This window comes from Panthera onca, chromosome C1, assembly GCF_046562875.1.
Source record: "Panthera onca isolate mPanOnc1 chromosome C1, mPanOnc1 haplotype 2, whole genome shotgun sequence".
NCBI classification, from domain to species: domain Eukaryota; kingdom Metazoa; phylum Chordata; class Mammalia; order Carnivora; family Felidae; genus Panthera; species Panthera onca.
The window spans coordinates 90057068-90073525 of NC_138346.1; the positions used below are offsets into that span (position 1 = coordinate 90057068).

The following is a 16458-nucleotide window of genomic DNA, read 5'->3' on the forward strand; positions in this document are numbered from 1 at the left end:
ACATACACACACTTATATTTATATTCATGATAATTTGTTGATAGGAAATTGAGTAAAAAGCCTTATATACAACAAAATGCTTATATAATTGGGGGGGGGGGGAATCAGCTTATTGGTTTCTCTTTTCCAGGAAATGGAGAAAAATATCCAGTAACCCATTTTTCATTACAATAGCTATTGAACATGGCAATAAATCCTCCACCAAATTCTGCAATAAAATGAAAATTGCTTACAAAAGCAAAATTTAGACCTTATGGACTGTGAACAATTTGCACGTTTGTTGTAAGACAAATACAGTGTATCTAACTATTCAGCAGGGAGTAATAACATTTACTAAAGCAAGGATCTTATTTTGATGTGAAGGATAATTTACCATGTAAAAATAAATGTACTTCTGGGAGAGAAATAAGTTTTAATGTATGTATTAGAAATAATATTTGTAAAATATTGCTTAAAAAGCTACAAAGAAACTTCTCTGAATTTAATAGGAAAAGTTTGGGTAGCTATATTTCTTTCTGGTAGCTATATGATCCTATATAAAAATTAATACAAATCAGGAAAATTTGAAGTCATTCTTGATGGTGAGAAAAATTAAGATGATATTGAAAATACATAAATCTCACTTTCATAAAAAATGGGTTTTTTTGGTAAATGAAAATGAGAAAATTTAAAACTCATTTTCCAGTATAGATTAATCTCTCATCTTTTATCTTTGAAGGTACAAATGATTATTCTTTTATTTCACTCAACTTATGAAAGCTAGGCTGGTAGAATGTCCAACTGAGACCTTTGGGTTATTTGGGAGCAAAAATGTTTTTGTTAAAACAAGGTTAACGGATTGGGGGAAGTGATCTTTTAAAAAAATCTTCCTTTTCAATAAATAATCTTTTAAAAACTTACTGATAACCTCTTAAACATATTTCATTTGTTTATGGAAATCTATATTTAGTAACTTTTACCAATTTTACATTAAGAAATTGATTTTCTATAAATGTGGAAGCTATTTGATATAGTAGTTCTATTTGATATAGTAGTTCTATAAACCTGATGTTAGCCATTCAAAGTGATTTTCAGAAATCCCATTAAAATTAGGACACTGTTTATTTCCTTTTATAATACTCTCTGAGAGGAATTCAGTACATTCTATTAAAATTCCTTTTACTTGTCCTAAAGTGCTCCTTGAATTCAACAGTGCCCTATGTCAGCCTATGGATCTCTGGTTTCTGGCCTAAGTGATCTCTACTCTAGTCCTTTTCAGTGATTTATTTTAGTATCCTGTCATTTTCTACTTGTGTTTTTTTAAAAAATATTTTTTAAAAATTGTGGTAAAATATACATAACATAAAATTTACCATTTTAACCAACTTTTTTCATTTATTTATTTTTGACAAAGAAAGAGAGCCTGAGTGAGGGAGGAGCAGAAAGAGAGGGAGGGGTAGAGACATAGGGAGAAAGAGGGAGAGAAAATCTCTACACTGTCAGCGCAGAGCCGGAATGACTCGGGGCTCAGTCCCAGGAACCATGAGATCATGACCTGAGCCAAAATCAAGAGTCGGACGCTCAACCTACTGAGCCACCTAGGCTCCCCTACCATTTTAACAATTTTTAAGTGTACACTTAGGTGACATTAATCACCTTATTTTCCTTTGCCATAGCAAAGCACTGATTGTCCTGACTTCCTTAAACAGGTAGCAGGATAAGTCTTCTCAAAGAAAGTAAGAGTTTGATGAGGAGAGTTTAGGAAATCAAGCTGTGGCTCTTGTTTTGACTTAAAACAACTTGTAATTGCTGAGAATTATTAGCTAAATATTGGTGTAAATTGTTAACAATGAAAGCGCTTAAGCAATTCATTATGAGCTTAAAGCAATTCATTCCTTATAAAAGAACTTAGTAACAGCCATTTAGTTTGCTTTGGAACATTTCTGGGTGAAGATGAAGTGGCCTCTCCACCAAATAATGTTGTTTTTTTTTTTGTGCTTAAAAAACTCAATTGTTTGCTTACTATTTAATAAATGCACATATATCTCTCTGATTTTTTTCCCAATAGATACAAAGATCTGCCATCACATTTTATCCTCAGATAAATAATCTAGGTTATTAAATGTTTGCTTTGAATAACCCTTGGATACTAGTTACTCATAATGATTTAGGGTTACTTTTTAACTCACTGTCCTTCTCAATATTCACACATTCCTTAATTCCAAGAGTGCTAAAGAGTCTTGGTAAAGATTAGTATGATCATAATCATCTGGCCAATTATAGATTCATTTTGTACAATTATAATTCTCATATGCTGCCTGGCAGAGATTGAATATAGACCTGAAAGACAGTGACCAGTCACAGTACGTCATTATTTTCAGGACTGCAAAGACATACTATGGTGTGACATCAAAATTTACATGCTGGTTAGTAAATATTGCATATCATCATCAGAGCTTCATATAGTACATGATAGAGAGATGCTGAACAAAAGATTTGATGACACAAAAATTGATTAAATTATAGTGGGAAATTATGTTAATATTATTTTATTTCTCCAAACAGCATCAGCATGCCAAGTTATGGGATCAGACCCAGTTGACCAATATTAATTGTGCCTTAGTATATGTTATAGACAGTCTCAGCAATCCTCTGGCTCTATCTGGGCAACTTCACCCGTATGTCTCTAGCTTCTCATCAGTTAACTAAAAATAATAATACCTACATCACTGATTTCTGTAAGGCCCTGTTGAAATAGCATATGTACCAATGCTAGTAATCTTCAAAGCTCTGAATAATCATTAATTCTTATGATCGTTAAAGTCTTCTAAAAAGTCAAGATAATGCAGTAGAAAAAGAATGAAGGAAGTTGACTAGTTTTGTGGTCCTTGCCATGATATGGCCACATGGCTTTGATGATGTCAGTTAACTTTTATAAAAATCTTGCCAACCTCGGATGATCAAATGAAGATATTTGGGAGAATTTGTTTTTAGCTTTAATATTACTTAATATACATAATTCTTATTAAAGGTTAATCCCTGGAGACAGAAAGACTTGCCATTATCTATTCTTTTTTTTTTTAATTAATTTATTTTTTAAAGTTTACTTACTTATTTTGAGAGACACAGAGACAGCATGAGTGGGGGTAGGTCAAAGAGAGAGGGAGACAGAGAGTCCCATGCTGTCAGCATGGAGCCCGATATGGAGCTCAAACTCATAAAACCATGAGATCATGACCTGAGCTAAAACCAAGAGTCAGATGCTTAACTGACTGAGCTATCCAGGCACACTGTCATTATCTATTCTTAAATGATTTTCTTACTTGAATCATGCTAAGAGGATATCCAATAGGAAAAGACAGTGACAATGATATGAAATGATTTTACTTGTTTCTCATTCTTTAGTGCAAATGCTGGCCTGGATTCCAACTGAAGGATGATGGTAAAACATGTGTGGACGTTGACGAATGCTCCTTGGGATTTCCGTGTAGCCAGCAATGCATCAATACATATGGGACCTACAAGTGCTTTTGTACAGATGGGTATGAAATACAACCTGATAACCCAAATGGCTGCAAATCACTCTCAGGTATGGAATTGAACTTGTCCACTGATCCAGCCTCAGTTACACATATGGATTCTGAGTTTTATAGCTATTCTTATTGAATTCACTCCCCTTTGCTGTTTCTGAGAAATCAAAATTCTTCCCTACTTACCTTGATATAGGGATATGTCACTCTAATTTTGTGTGCTGTCCACAAACTGTTCTGTTTGTAATAAAATCGCATTATGGTCTTGTGAATTATTAAGTGATTTTTAGATTTTGAGAGTGCTCAGAGGTAAAAAGAACTATTTCTAGCATTTTTTCCTGCTTCATCACAGGTTCTTAAGAGAAGGTTTGGCCAAGACTATTAAAGAGCCTATTGTGACTGTATTATAATAGCTTTCCTTCTCCCCTATACCATATATGCTCATATACATATGCCAAGAAGGTCAATAATGATAATAGTAATGATGATGACAACAATAGCAATACATCAGCTATATAGGACTACTTGAATTCTTCCATAGACTCAGCAAATATTATTAAACTTCTCTTTGTTTCTAGTAGTGAGTTTCACTTTGCAAATTAGAAAATTTAATAGAACGTGGGCCATAATTTTAAAAATATTATAATTCATTAGGGGAGAAAATCACACATATTAAAATAATGCAAAGCAATATATAATAAATGAGCAAAAAAATGATACATAATATTATCTCTACCCCCTCACTTTCTGTGAATCAAACAGCATTCCTAGCTTCTTATGTATATGTATGTCACATTTCTATGACGGCATAGAGTATATTATGCCAAGCAAAGTAAGTCAGTCAGAGAAAGACAAGGGGGTGCTCAAACTCCTGGCCCCAGAGATGATGACCTGAACTGAAGTCAGATGCTTAACCAACTGAGCCACCCAGATGCCCCTCAGGCATCAGGAATTCTTTTTTTTTTATTTTTTTAAACGTTTATTTATTATTGAGAGACAGAGAGAGACAGAGCGTGAGCAGGGGAAGGACAGGGCAGAGGGAGAGGGAGACAGAATCTGAAGCAGGCTCCAGGCTCTGAGCTGTCAGCACAGAGCCCGACGCAGGACTGAAACTCATGAACCGCGAGATCATGACCTGAGCCGAAGTGGGACGCTCAACCGACTGAGCCACCCAGGCGCCCCTAGGAATTCTTAAAATTAGTTTTTCAACTGGTTAACCCTTTGCACATTATAGAGAAACAAACAAACAAAAAAAACCCTTTCAGTTTTTATGTGTGTTTGTTTTATTTCACTTTTACTTATTCTTGGAGTATTCCTCACTGAATCAATTTGTATATTATTTGAAGCCTGTTGTTTTATTTGCAAACCTACTTGCTACATCATGCATTCAGCCACATGAAATAAGAAAAAAGAAAATCACAAAACCGGTCAATGTTTTTGTTACTTTAAACTTTTCAGAAAGGAGGGTATGAAGGAGATGAATGCTGATGATTACATTTTTTGTCTCATTATATCATGTGTCCATGCTGTAGTTGTTTCTCATTAGCAGCAATAATTAGAAACTAATAATGATACAAAAATGTGTTCCTGAAGCATAATTCTTTTGCTAAAGAGAAGATCGATTTTTTCCAACTTTATTGAAGTATAGTTGACATACAGCTGTGTAACATATAGCTGTGTGACATATAGCTGTGTAACATGTCTACACATGATACACATTAGATATTGCAACATGAGTGCCACCATAGTGTTAGGAATCCCTCTGTCACTTCACCTAATTACCATTTCTTTCTTGTGGTGATAACATTTAAGCTCTACTCTCTTAGCAACTTTCAAGTATGTAGTATTTTACCTAAAATCACCATGCTGTGACTTAGATCCTCAGAATTTATTTGTCTTCTTACTGGAAGTTTGTATTCTTTAACCAACATCTCCCCATTTCTCTCACCCCTCGTACCTGGCAACCACCATTCTACTGTCTGTTTCTATGAGTTTGACTTTTTTGATATTCTACATATAGGTGATAATCACATAGTATTCATCCTTCTCTGACTTACTTCACTTAGTATAATGTTCTCAAGGACCATCCATGTTGTTGTAAATGGCAGAATTTCATTATTTCTCATGGCTGAATAATATTCCATTGTGTGTGTATATGTGTGTATAATGTATAATATATTATATATGTACATAATATATAAAACATATAATATGCATATATATTATATACTATAAAATATACATATGTGTAAATACATACATATAAATTGACACATGCATGTAAACACAGATACATATACATATACTTATATATATGTGTATGTACGTCACATCTTCTTTATTCATCCATTGATGGACATTTAGGTTATTTTCATATCTTGGCTGTTGTGAATAAAGCTGTCATAAACATGGGAGTGAAGATATCTATCTTTCTCATCATGTTTTTATTTCCTTTGGATAAATACCCAGAAGCAAGATTGCTGGTTCATATGTTGGTTCTATTTTTAATCTTTTAAGGAACCTCCATACTGGTTTTCATAGTGTATATACATTCCTACTGACAATGAACAAAGTTTTCCTTTTCTCAAATCCTTGTCAACACTTGTTATCTCTGGTGTTTTTGATGATAGATATTCTAACAGATGTAAAGTGATATCTCACTGATTTTAATTTGCGTTTCCCTGATTATTGTTGATGTTGAACATTTTTTGATGTACTTGTTGGTCATTTGTATGTCTTCTTTGGAAAAATGTCTATTCAGTTCCTCTGCCCATTTTTAAATCAATTTATTTTTGGTTTTTGTTATTGATTTGTATGTGATTTCTTTATATATTTTCAATGTAACCTGTTATCAGATATATAAATTACAAATATTTTCTCCCATTCCATATGTTGCCTTTTAATTGTGTTGATTGTTTCTTTTGCCGCACAGAAAGAAACCTTTTACTTTGATATAGTTCTGCTTATTTTTGCCTTTATTGCTTGTGTTTTTTCTGTAATATCTAAAAAAAATCATTACCATGACCTTAAAGGAGACTTTTGTTGATGTTTTCTTTGAGGAATTTTATAATTTCAGTTATTACATTTAAGTAGTAAAGAACAGAACTACCTAAGTATTAAGGTAGACCATGACTGAGGTACCTGGGTGGTTAGGTTGGTTAAGCGTTGGACTCTTGATCTCAGCTCAGGATATGATCTCACAGTTCATGAGATCGAGCCTGGTGTGAGGTTCCATGATGACAGCATGGAGCCTGCTTGGGATTCTCTATCTCCCCTCTCTTTTCTGCCCCTCCCTTGCTTGTACTCTTTCCCAAATAAATGAACATTTTAAAAAAAGGTAGACCATGACTGACTAATTTTATATTTATACATATAGTTGACAAGGGATGACAAGGTCCCTTCAACCTCAGACTGACTCTCTTGAGTAGGGTTCTGAGTCTCAATTTAGCATCAACACAAAGACTGAATGATTGATTGGGGATGCTGTCCTTGCTCATAGAAGGAGATGTCTGGTATGTGTGATACACATTTCTTTTTTTTTTAAATTTTTTTTAATGTTTATTATTTTTGAGAGAGAGAGAGAGAGCAAGCCTGGAAGGGGCAGAGAGAGAGGGAGACACAGAATCGGAATCAGGCTCCAGGCTCTGACCTGTCACCACAGAGCCCAATGCGGGGCTCGAACTCACAGACCGTGAGATCATGACCTGAGCTGTAGTCAGCCACCCAACCGACATAGCCACCCAGGCACCCCTGTGATACACATTTCTAATCCCTGACATAAAGTATGATAAAAAATAATACACTACCTTATTAATTATATACTTACTATGAAACTAAATTATAAGAAGAGGAAAGTAGTAGTTTTTAATATAAAGTAAACAAACATGACAATAGCTCTATAACAGTAAATGATTTCCAATAAAATCCATATTAAATTACATAAAGTGACTACTGTCTTCTTCATTGTTTTTTTCTTCTTCTTTTTTCTTTCTTTTTTTTTCTTTTGTAGTTTCTACTGAAATTAAATTTGCTTACCAGGCAACTAAGCATATGACTGCATCTTAGAAACAAAGCTATTTATAAAGAGTTTGAACAAAACTTTAATTGAATTGCTCTAGGATTGTAACAATCAAGAATGTGGTCAATTTGAATTTAAATTATTCAGATATGTATTCAAATAAACATGTTGTATATGAAACTTTCTGAATATTTTTAAAAATCCATTTTGTTTTCAAAAATATTCTAAAATAAAACCACTTTAAAGGTTTATATTTGGAGCATGGTCAGATTCCTATTATTATTTTTCTTAGATTCGAGAACAAATGAAATACTAAAATATATTGGAACAACTAAAAGAAGGAAATAAAGATCATTAAAAGAATTAAAAAGCAGGATTATGAGGAAAGGTGAAATTGATTAACAAAAATTATAGAACCTGGAATTCAGAAGTTATGTAAGAGAAGTCTCCAGGCAGATAAAAGAAATATGCGTAGGCAATGACACTCTTGATTTTCACCAAAGTCATTCTGACAGTATAAGCTGGTTATTTGATTATCAAGAAAGAATTTTCTGATTATATGAATGTTTAGCTGTACTGTAGTATTCTAAGATATGTGTAGCTTATTCTTTCCCAAAATTCATTTTAAAAAATCAGATTATGACACCAGATATTTTCCGCCAGTTGCAAATAAATTAGATAACCTGCTGTTCACAAAAACTGAGGGAAAGAGAGGGATGCATTTAGAATTATCTAGATTTTCTATACTACCTGCGTATCTGCTATTTTTTCATTTTACTGTAAACTGAGATATTGAGATATTCAGTGTGAATTTTTTAACCATTAATCTACTATAGAACACTACATTTAAATTTATAGAAATTTAAAGTTGAAACTAAGTGAAGTTGAAAGCCATACATATAAAATTCTAATTCTGTTTTTTTTTTTTGTCTTGGTGTTTAGATGAAGAACCTTTTCTAATTCTTGCTGATCATCATGAAATAAGGAAAATTAGCACTGATGGCTCCAACTACACACTCTTAAAACAGGTATGATATTCTCATGATGATTTCATATTTAATATGGGTACTCCAGATATGCATTAGAACTGTAGAAATATCTCACAATTAGAATTTATGAAGCACTTGCTCATGGATACATGTATGTTTGTATAGGAGATTACGCTAAATTTTATTTTTCTTGAATTGTCAAAGGGGTGTTCCAAACACGTTACATCACACCATATCTAAGAATGTAAAAAATATAAGATAGAATTAATGGAAGGGAAAAACTGTCGCAAGAATCGCTAGATTAGAGAAAGCATAAAATTATCTTTTAAAGTATTTTGTATTTCCCCCTTGGAATTTTAAAAATTAATACCTTTTCCAGAATTTTAAGTTTTAATTCATAGAACTAAGAAATAAAACAGGACTGACGATCTCTAGCCTTTCAAATTTAGAATTAATAAGGGGGTGAAAGTATAATTGTAATCGAGCCATGATTCAAAGGTTCTAAGGCACATATTTTTAGTTCTGCCGTCTTTATCCTCAACCTGTCCACTTCAAGAGAATCTGAGTTGATCTGTTTTGATGTTTGAGTCCTATTGTCAGGGTTTATTTATATATGTTATTTAAGATGAAAGTTATGGTTTCCATTTTATGATAGGATAGAAAACTGAATTGCTCACCTCAACTTTTTATTTCTCCCAGTCTGCAGTGGAAATAGCATAAAATCAAATCATTAAAACTACAGTGATTACTACATGGACTAGAGAAATCACATGCAGTTAGTTATAGCATATTTTTGGTTGTCAGGAGAAATAGCTTTTTTGGCAAGATTCAGTTTGTATCTGTTCTGCTGCAAATGTCTTTTTGCCCCAGACTGTACAGTAGTGACATAAATATGTGAAAGCACTGTCTACAACAAGTGTGCCAAAAATAAGGATATTTCTTGTTCTTGTAGTGTGGTTAAGCCAGCATTATGCGTAGACAAAGAAGGCCATTCATGTGGTGATTTTTAGCAACATAAAGAATACCTGAACTATTTTTGCCACCTATTGATGGGTTCCTCTATTGCTCTTGTCAGTTTCAATCATTTTTCTTATGAGTCTCATTTTAAGTACAAATATTCATTAGAAACTGTGATATTGACTTTTCCTGACAGTTAGATTTTCCAGTTTTCCTCTAAGCCACAGATTGAAAATGAAAATTTCATGTGAAAATCCAGATTTCTGGCTACTCATGAAAATAAATAGAAAGACATAGCAATGCTGAGCTCACATCCTTGAATGTCCACAATCCAAATTGTATGGCAGTTGACACTTTGATATAGAGGCCATGCTCTCCAATTCACAGGAGTCCTCAGACTTCCTGTGTGCTTACAACATGTCTCCTCATTCATGAATGTCTGTGAGGTTTAGATTTTTGTTCTTGAGATTGGAGTGTGCCACCGACATTCACTGTATCACACTGCCTCTCTCTAATGGTGAACCCTACAGAGATTGGGAAATATAAAAATATTTCCATGTTGTTTATAGAGACTAAACAGAAATCTATTTAAAATATAAGAATTAGACAGCTATCTCTTTAAGAGATGAATAATATAAGAGAAATAATTCCAGAGAAAAAGTTTTAGTATTTATAACTATGCTAAAATGGAAAAGTGTTTGCTGCCCAAATGTTTTTCTATATTATTTAACTTAATTCTTTTCTTCCACGCAGTCTAATTTTAAGCTTATAACAAAATTAGCAAATGTTGAAAATTATCTTTTTCTTTTGGAGTTGGTCTCCATACCCCCTCTAAGCCTCTCTATACCTTCCAAGTTAGATGTGCCAGTCCTTGTATGGCCCCTGCAAAAGGAACAGACTTATTTTCTTTTTACTAGGTTGTTTTTGTGTATTTGTTTACCATTTCTTCCTTTTAGACTCTGCTATCATAAAGGGAAAAAGTTCTCTCTTTAGGACAGTCTGTTTATAAGCTCAGTTGAACTAATAACTAAAATAGCAACAATATTTATTGACTTCACGGAAGACTATTACAGAGCTTCAGTGACATCCCCTTGCTTTATTTTCCAATCCTGTGACTCAGGACATTTCTACTGGTATCCCTTTTGTTGTTTTCATAGCTAATATGTTATCAGAGATTGTTCTTAATGGAGCAAAATGATTTTTTCCTGTATGCATCATTTAAGTATTTCATATACCCAAACCACTTTAATGCACACTTTCAGATAGCAATTTTTTTCCTCGTGGTATCTTTTTTGACCATTGCCATCACTAGTACCTAAGTGGGGATGACTTCCAGATAGTTTTCTTAGTGCAGTGTTTATGAAAATGAAAAGTGAGTGAGAAAGATGAGGATGCTCATAAGGACTCTGAACATCTGTCTTTTGAAAGCATTTATTAATGTGACCACTGAGTAAGGAAATAGATACCCAAAAAACTAGAGACAAGCCTTACATCCAGTTTTGCCTGCAGTCTGTTTGGAATATATCATTTCTGTCAGGAAAGATATTTTTAACTGCATTTCATTACAGCATTATAGAAATTTTCAAGGAGTTCTAGGCAGTAGAAACATTTTTTTTCCTCAGAGATTTCTGTCTACATGTGCAGAATGAAGTAGAAAACGGAAGTAATTATATCTCCATATTTTCTCTCAGTCAAAATAAGTGAAAAAACATCCTTGTCTTAAATGTGAGAGGATTGTGTGTGTGTGTGTGTGTGTGTGTGTATGTGTGTGTGTGTAGGTTATTAGGAAGAACGATTTACCCTAATATCTTGAATTTGATTCTCTTTGTTGTAGTCCATACAATCTCATGAAGCTTTACAGTGAAAAATTTTAACAGGTCGTAGATTTTTTTTTTTTTACCCTATGTATTCTAAAATGTAGTTTTAGGTAGGCCGGCTATAATTTAAATCCATACACCACATACATAAAGAAAATGTACTTATACTTTAATAACATGGATGTTAGAAATTAAATGCATTAATCAAATATTAATTTTATTAATTTAAGTGCATTTGTCAAGTAGCTTTCCAATGCTATCCACTTCAATCTCTGCAGTGGCTTTTATTCCAGTAAAATTGTGTAGAGAAACAAAACACAATTTCCTAAATTAATCATCTTGAACCAAAGGGTGCAGATCTTCAGCTATAGAAATGAAAGAAGCAAATAGGATTTTGATGAAACCAATTTTCAGCTCTGAAACCACTGAAATGGCTTTAGTGTTTAGACATTAGTTTGCCCATGCCCTTGACTTTTTTAATGTTCCTTGCATATGATTCTGAGAAGAGAGAATTGCAAAGTTTTCTGTGGGGATTAAAGGGTAAAGCTGTAGAAAAATGACCAGCTTAGATAGATATGTCAGAATTCAGAGCTTCAGTTCCTCTGCATTTATAGCTTTCATTTAATTATAGTTGAATTGCTAAATTTGGAATTGAATTTTCATTATATAAATTGATTATTGTAAAAAAAGGAATAGGATAATTCTGCCATGACTGGGTAAATCTTTCCTAAAGTTAGTGACAAGATTCTGTCTACCTTTTCTCTGTAAAACTCCAATTCATCCATCTGAATTGCAGGCCATCACAGAACCCTAACCCACTTACCATATTCCTCTGGTGTTAAAAACACTTGAACAGAAAGGATATTACAAACTCTATTGAAGTGCATTTATTAAACTTTCTACAAAACTTGGGCTATACTCAATTTATATTTTATTTTATTTTTTAATTTTTATTTTAATGTTCACTTATTTTTGAGAGAGAGAGACATACAGAGTGCGAGTAGGGGAGGAGCAGAGAGAGCGGGAGACGCAGTACCCGAAGCAAGCTCCAGGCTCTGAGCTGTCAGCATAGAGCCCGACGTGGGGCTGGAATTCACAAACTGTGAGATCATGACCTGAGCCAAAGTTGGACACTCAACCAACTGAGCCACCCAGGCGACCCAATGCTCAATTTATATTTTAAAACTTTGATTTTGCATGGACAACTTCCTAGATATGCATGCTGAAGTGCATTTAATTAAGGGGAATCCTCCAAGTTTTAGCTTGTGAATTAATATTTAACAAATCTTTTGAATCTGTGACTGAATTTTTTAAGCAGTTATTTTTTATTAGTAATGTCAGGAAGAAGTATACTTGTGTTCATTCATCTGGGCTTAGTGAGAAATTTACAGAATCGTGTTTACTTTTGTCTCTTATTTATGGCCAAAGGAATCCAATTTCCAAGGAATTAGCCCATTTCAGATTAACTTTATAATCTCGGGCAAAGGAAAGAGATTGCTCATGTTAAGCCAAATACATAGCTAAGCATAAGATGTGAACCTGTGATTTTAATGCCATGACCACTAGACTTTGGCCCTGCTGTGAGAAGAAAAAAAAAAATCAGCATTTGCCAGAACCTTTTCTGAATTGCTTCTATAACTAGGCCATCGTTAGTCTTGTAGATCATTGGAAAGAAAGAAAATTATGAACAATAATAATGTAGCCTGGGCCTGAGTCTTAAGAAAGACTATATAAATCTAATGCAGTGTCATTATCTAATTCTAAATTTGGGAAATGGATCTGGAAGCTGAATTCAGATGTGGTAATTATCATCTTTCCTTTCCCTCCTCCCCAAACCAAACAGCGCATCTCCCTCAGGGTGCTATTCCTTAACCTATAGGACTACAGCTACTCATAAATGACCCCCAAAACAATTTGAGACTTAATCACAATTTTAGGATAAATATATACATATAATTTTACAACAGATATAAAGATATGGCAATGATCTCTTAGGGCTTTGCCAAGTGTCTATAGTGTCAATTTTTTTCAATTTTTTATTAAATTCTAGCTAGTTAACATATAGCATAATTTTGATTTTGGCAGAAATCAAAATTTGGTAGAATTTAGTGATTTATCACTTGTGTATAATACACAGTGCTCAACACAGGTGCCCTCCTTAATATCCATCACTTATTTAGCCCATCCCCCACCCACTTCCCCTCCATCATATATTTTTAATATATAATATTTATAAATTAATAGACTATCCAAGCCTTAAAATGAGTTAACACAATGGAAATCCTGATCCAAGTTTTGTTAGTCCATCAGGGTAGTAATATATGAGCCTTAACAAAAGGTCAGAATTAAATTAGCCCCTCAGCAATTATTTGAATTATTCAGCACCTAAGAAGATTCCCGGATCCTGATGTACAATTGTTAAATCAGTCAAAAGGCACAACTATCAAACCAAAAAACTGGGGCATCCAGAAATCCATCAGTTGAATTCATGTTAAGTTTTGTTACTTGTTAAAAAAATGCATAACCAAGAGTCTGAAGGCAGGCATATCCTCATATATCCATGTAGGATAAAAACATGTTGGCTACTCAGTTCCTCTTTGGTCAAATACTCACCTAAGGTTATAACTTGTAAATTCTAATATGGCACTATGTTGGCTAGAGGGTCTCAAGAAGAAAAAAACCCAACAACCACAACCACAACAACAACAACAACAACAAGGCAGCTAATTTATGTTGTTGACAAAAAATATTTTGGACAAACTGGTTTCTAAACCTTCTTTTCTGACTTTCATCAGATGACTATTTGAAGCTCATCTTAAATCTTCTGTGATCTTCTGTTGCAAATTTAGGTGTATGCTCTTTTCTGGTTACTCTACAGAACATACAATAATGACATTAAATTCAGATTTATTTAACATTAACCTAAAGTGAGAGTCTTTCATTTTACTATATATATATATATATATATATATATATATATTTTTTTTTTTTTTAACCCACAACAGGGGCTAATCTTTATAAGCATTCCAAAAATTTTGAAACCTACTTGGAAAATATTTTCAAATAAATTTTACAACATCTTAAATGTGTGGTATAGAGAAATGTAAAGATAAGATGCTTTTAAAAAGAATTGGTCACAAATGCTATTCATTGTCATAACTATAACTGTCTAGGTTCAAAGGGAGATAGTGATTCTTACAAACTCCTAAGACATTTAAAAATAATTTCTATTAACTATTGTTCAAACATATCCTTTTTTATTTTTAGGGATTAAACAATGTTATTGCTATAGACTTTGATTACAGAGAAGAATTCATCTATTGGATTGATTCTAGCCGACCCAATGGCAGCCGCATAAATAGAATGTGTTTAAATGGAAGTGATATTAAGGTAACTAGATGTTACAATGATGGGATTATTGAATATTTTATTGGTATAGCTGACTTGAATAGAAAATGTTATTTGATGGTAATGATACAAATCATAAAATGCATTAGGTTGGTTTGAATTTCACATTTGTACAGTGCAAGTTAATACATACTTTAAATATGAAATATGAGGCTTTTTAATCCGTATGTTTCATTATAACACTGTTACTTGCAATAAGATAAAAATAAAACTGACTAAATAACATTCGGAACCTTATTCACAGCCCTAGAAATTGTGAGGGATGCTTTTGGCTTGAATGATTAGTGCCTGAGTTTCAATTGTATTGACTTATATAAAAGGGGAAAGTTGAGTCTGAGAATTTATGATTGAAAAAAATTAATTACTAGACTGTAGATTGAAATTACAGCGCTATTAAAATTAACCTCCTGTATTGGAAATAATTGAATGCATTTTTATAAAAATCATGAATGTTCTGATTAGACAGTATCATAATTAAATACATATCACATTCTAGATATGAGCTACTTGGCTCCTTTTCTGTGTTATGTTGAGTTTTAAAATAAAATTATTTGCACTGTATATATGCAGTAAAATATATTATAAAGACACTTCAATTCAAGTATTATAGAACCCATCAATTGCCTTAACTTTTTTGTAACCATCTATAATATCATACAGAAATTTTATTGGGAGCAATCAATTTCAAAAATATTAATAAAATCTTAAAATGTGTATATGCAGTGCCAGAGCAACCATTAGGTTGGGCTCAGGTGATTTGTAATGACTGTATTTATGTATAAACTTTATTTATGTATTTATATATAAACTGATAGTTTATAAATATCAGTATGTGGCATAGATAAGGAAATGGATTTTTCTTTTTTAATTCTTTGAAAATGTATATAAAAACTATAAAACTAACATTACCCAAGCTTGATCATATTTTTATAAGACATTTAAAATTTTAATTACCTTTATATGTTTTGAATATACTTTAATATTTTAAAGGATTAACTAATATCTTGCCACCACTAACCTATTACTACTTTAAATAATGTCATAATATAGGGTAACAAATGAATCTTTTTTTCCTATTGGGATTACTAATTCACTGATTTTCTTATTAGTGATTTTCTAATTCACTAATTCACGGATGACAATGTAAATTTTCAGCCATGCCAAATTTGTAAAATTGGAATATGGGAGAAAGAAGAAAAGATGTCTTGCAATTCAATACAGTAGATCGATACCATTGGTTGCTGAAAATGACCATGTTGTCATATGTATATGTGTATATATCTATATCTATATCTATATCAGAAATTAAAAACATACAGATTTCTCAAATTTATTGCCTTTAAGTGTTGGAGCAAAGGCAACGACTGTGGTAGTCCAAATATGGATGATATAATTCCTGTACCACTTTAGGGCAAGACATAAAAGATCTAGATATAGATTTAGATATCTTCACTATTGATAACATTAGTGAAAGGATAAGTATAAACTTTCATTACTGTTTTATTTCCTCTAATTATATGACCATTGGCTTCTGTACAGCCCCAACTTTCAGTTTCTCATTTCACAGAATCCTGAAAAAACTGAGGACTCAGAAATAGTAATCATATAGACCAAGAATCTTGAGTTATTTTATATGCATCATATTTGTACATACAAAGCTTATGTTCTTATTATAGTTGATATTGTAATGGGTTAGAATCAAGCACAGCAGTTGTATGAATTTTACTTCCTTTGGTTAGGTTAAAATAGTGTATGTTCTC

General features: G+C 32.7%; 1 protein-coding gene across 3 annotated transcripts in view; it reads left to right on the plus strand.

Annotated features, from left to right (window-relative positions):
* The window catches only part of LRP1B (LDL receptor related protein 1B), a 1899539-nt gene that overhangs the window by 1633212 nt on the left and 249869 nt on the right, over positions 1-16458 (plus strand). For all 3 annotated transcript variants that reach the window (XM_078451331.2, XM_078451332.2, XM_078451333.2), the window contains exons 56-58: positions 3385-3568; positions 8470-8555; positions 14558-14680. In XM_078451331.2, coding sequence (XP_078307457.2) covers positions 3385-3568; positions 8470-8555; positions 14558-14680 — 393 coding nt within the window. The remainder of the gene's footprint in view (positions 1-3384; positions 3569-8469; positions 8556-14557; positions 14681-16458) is intronic.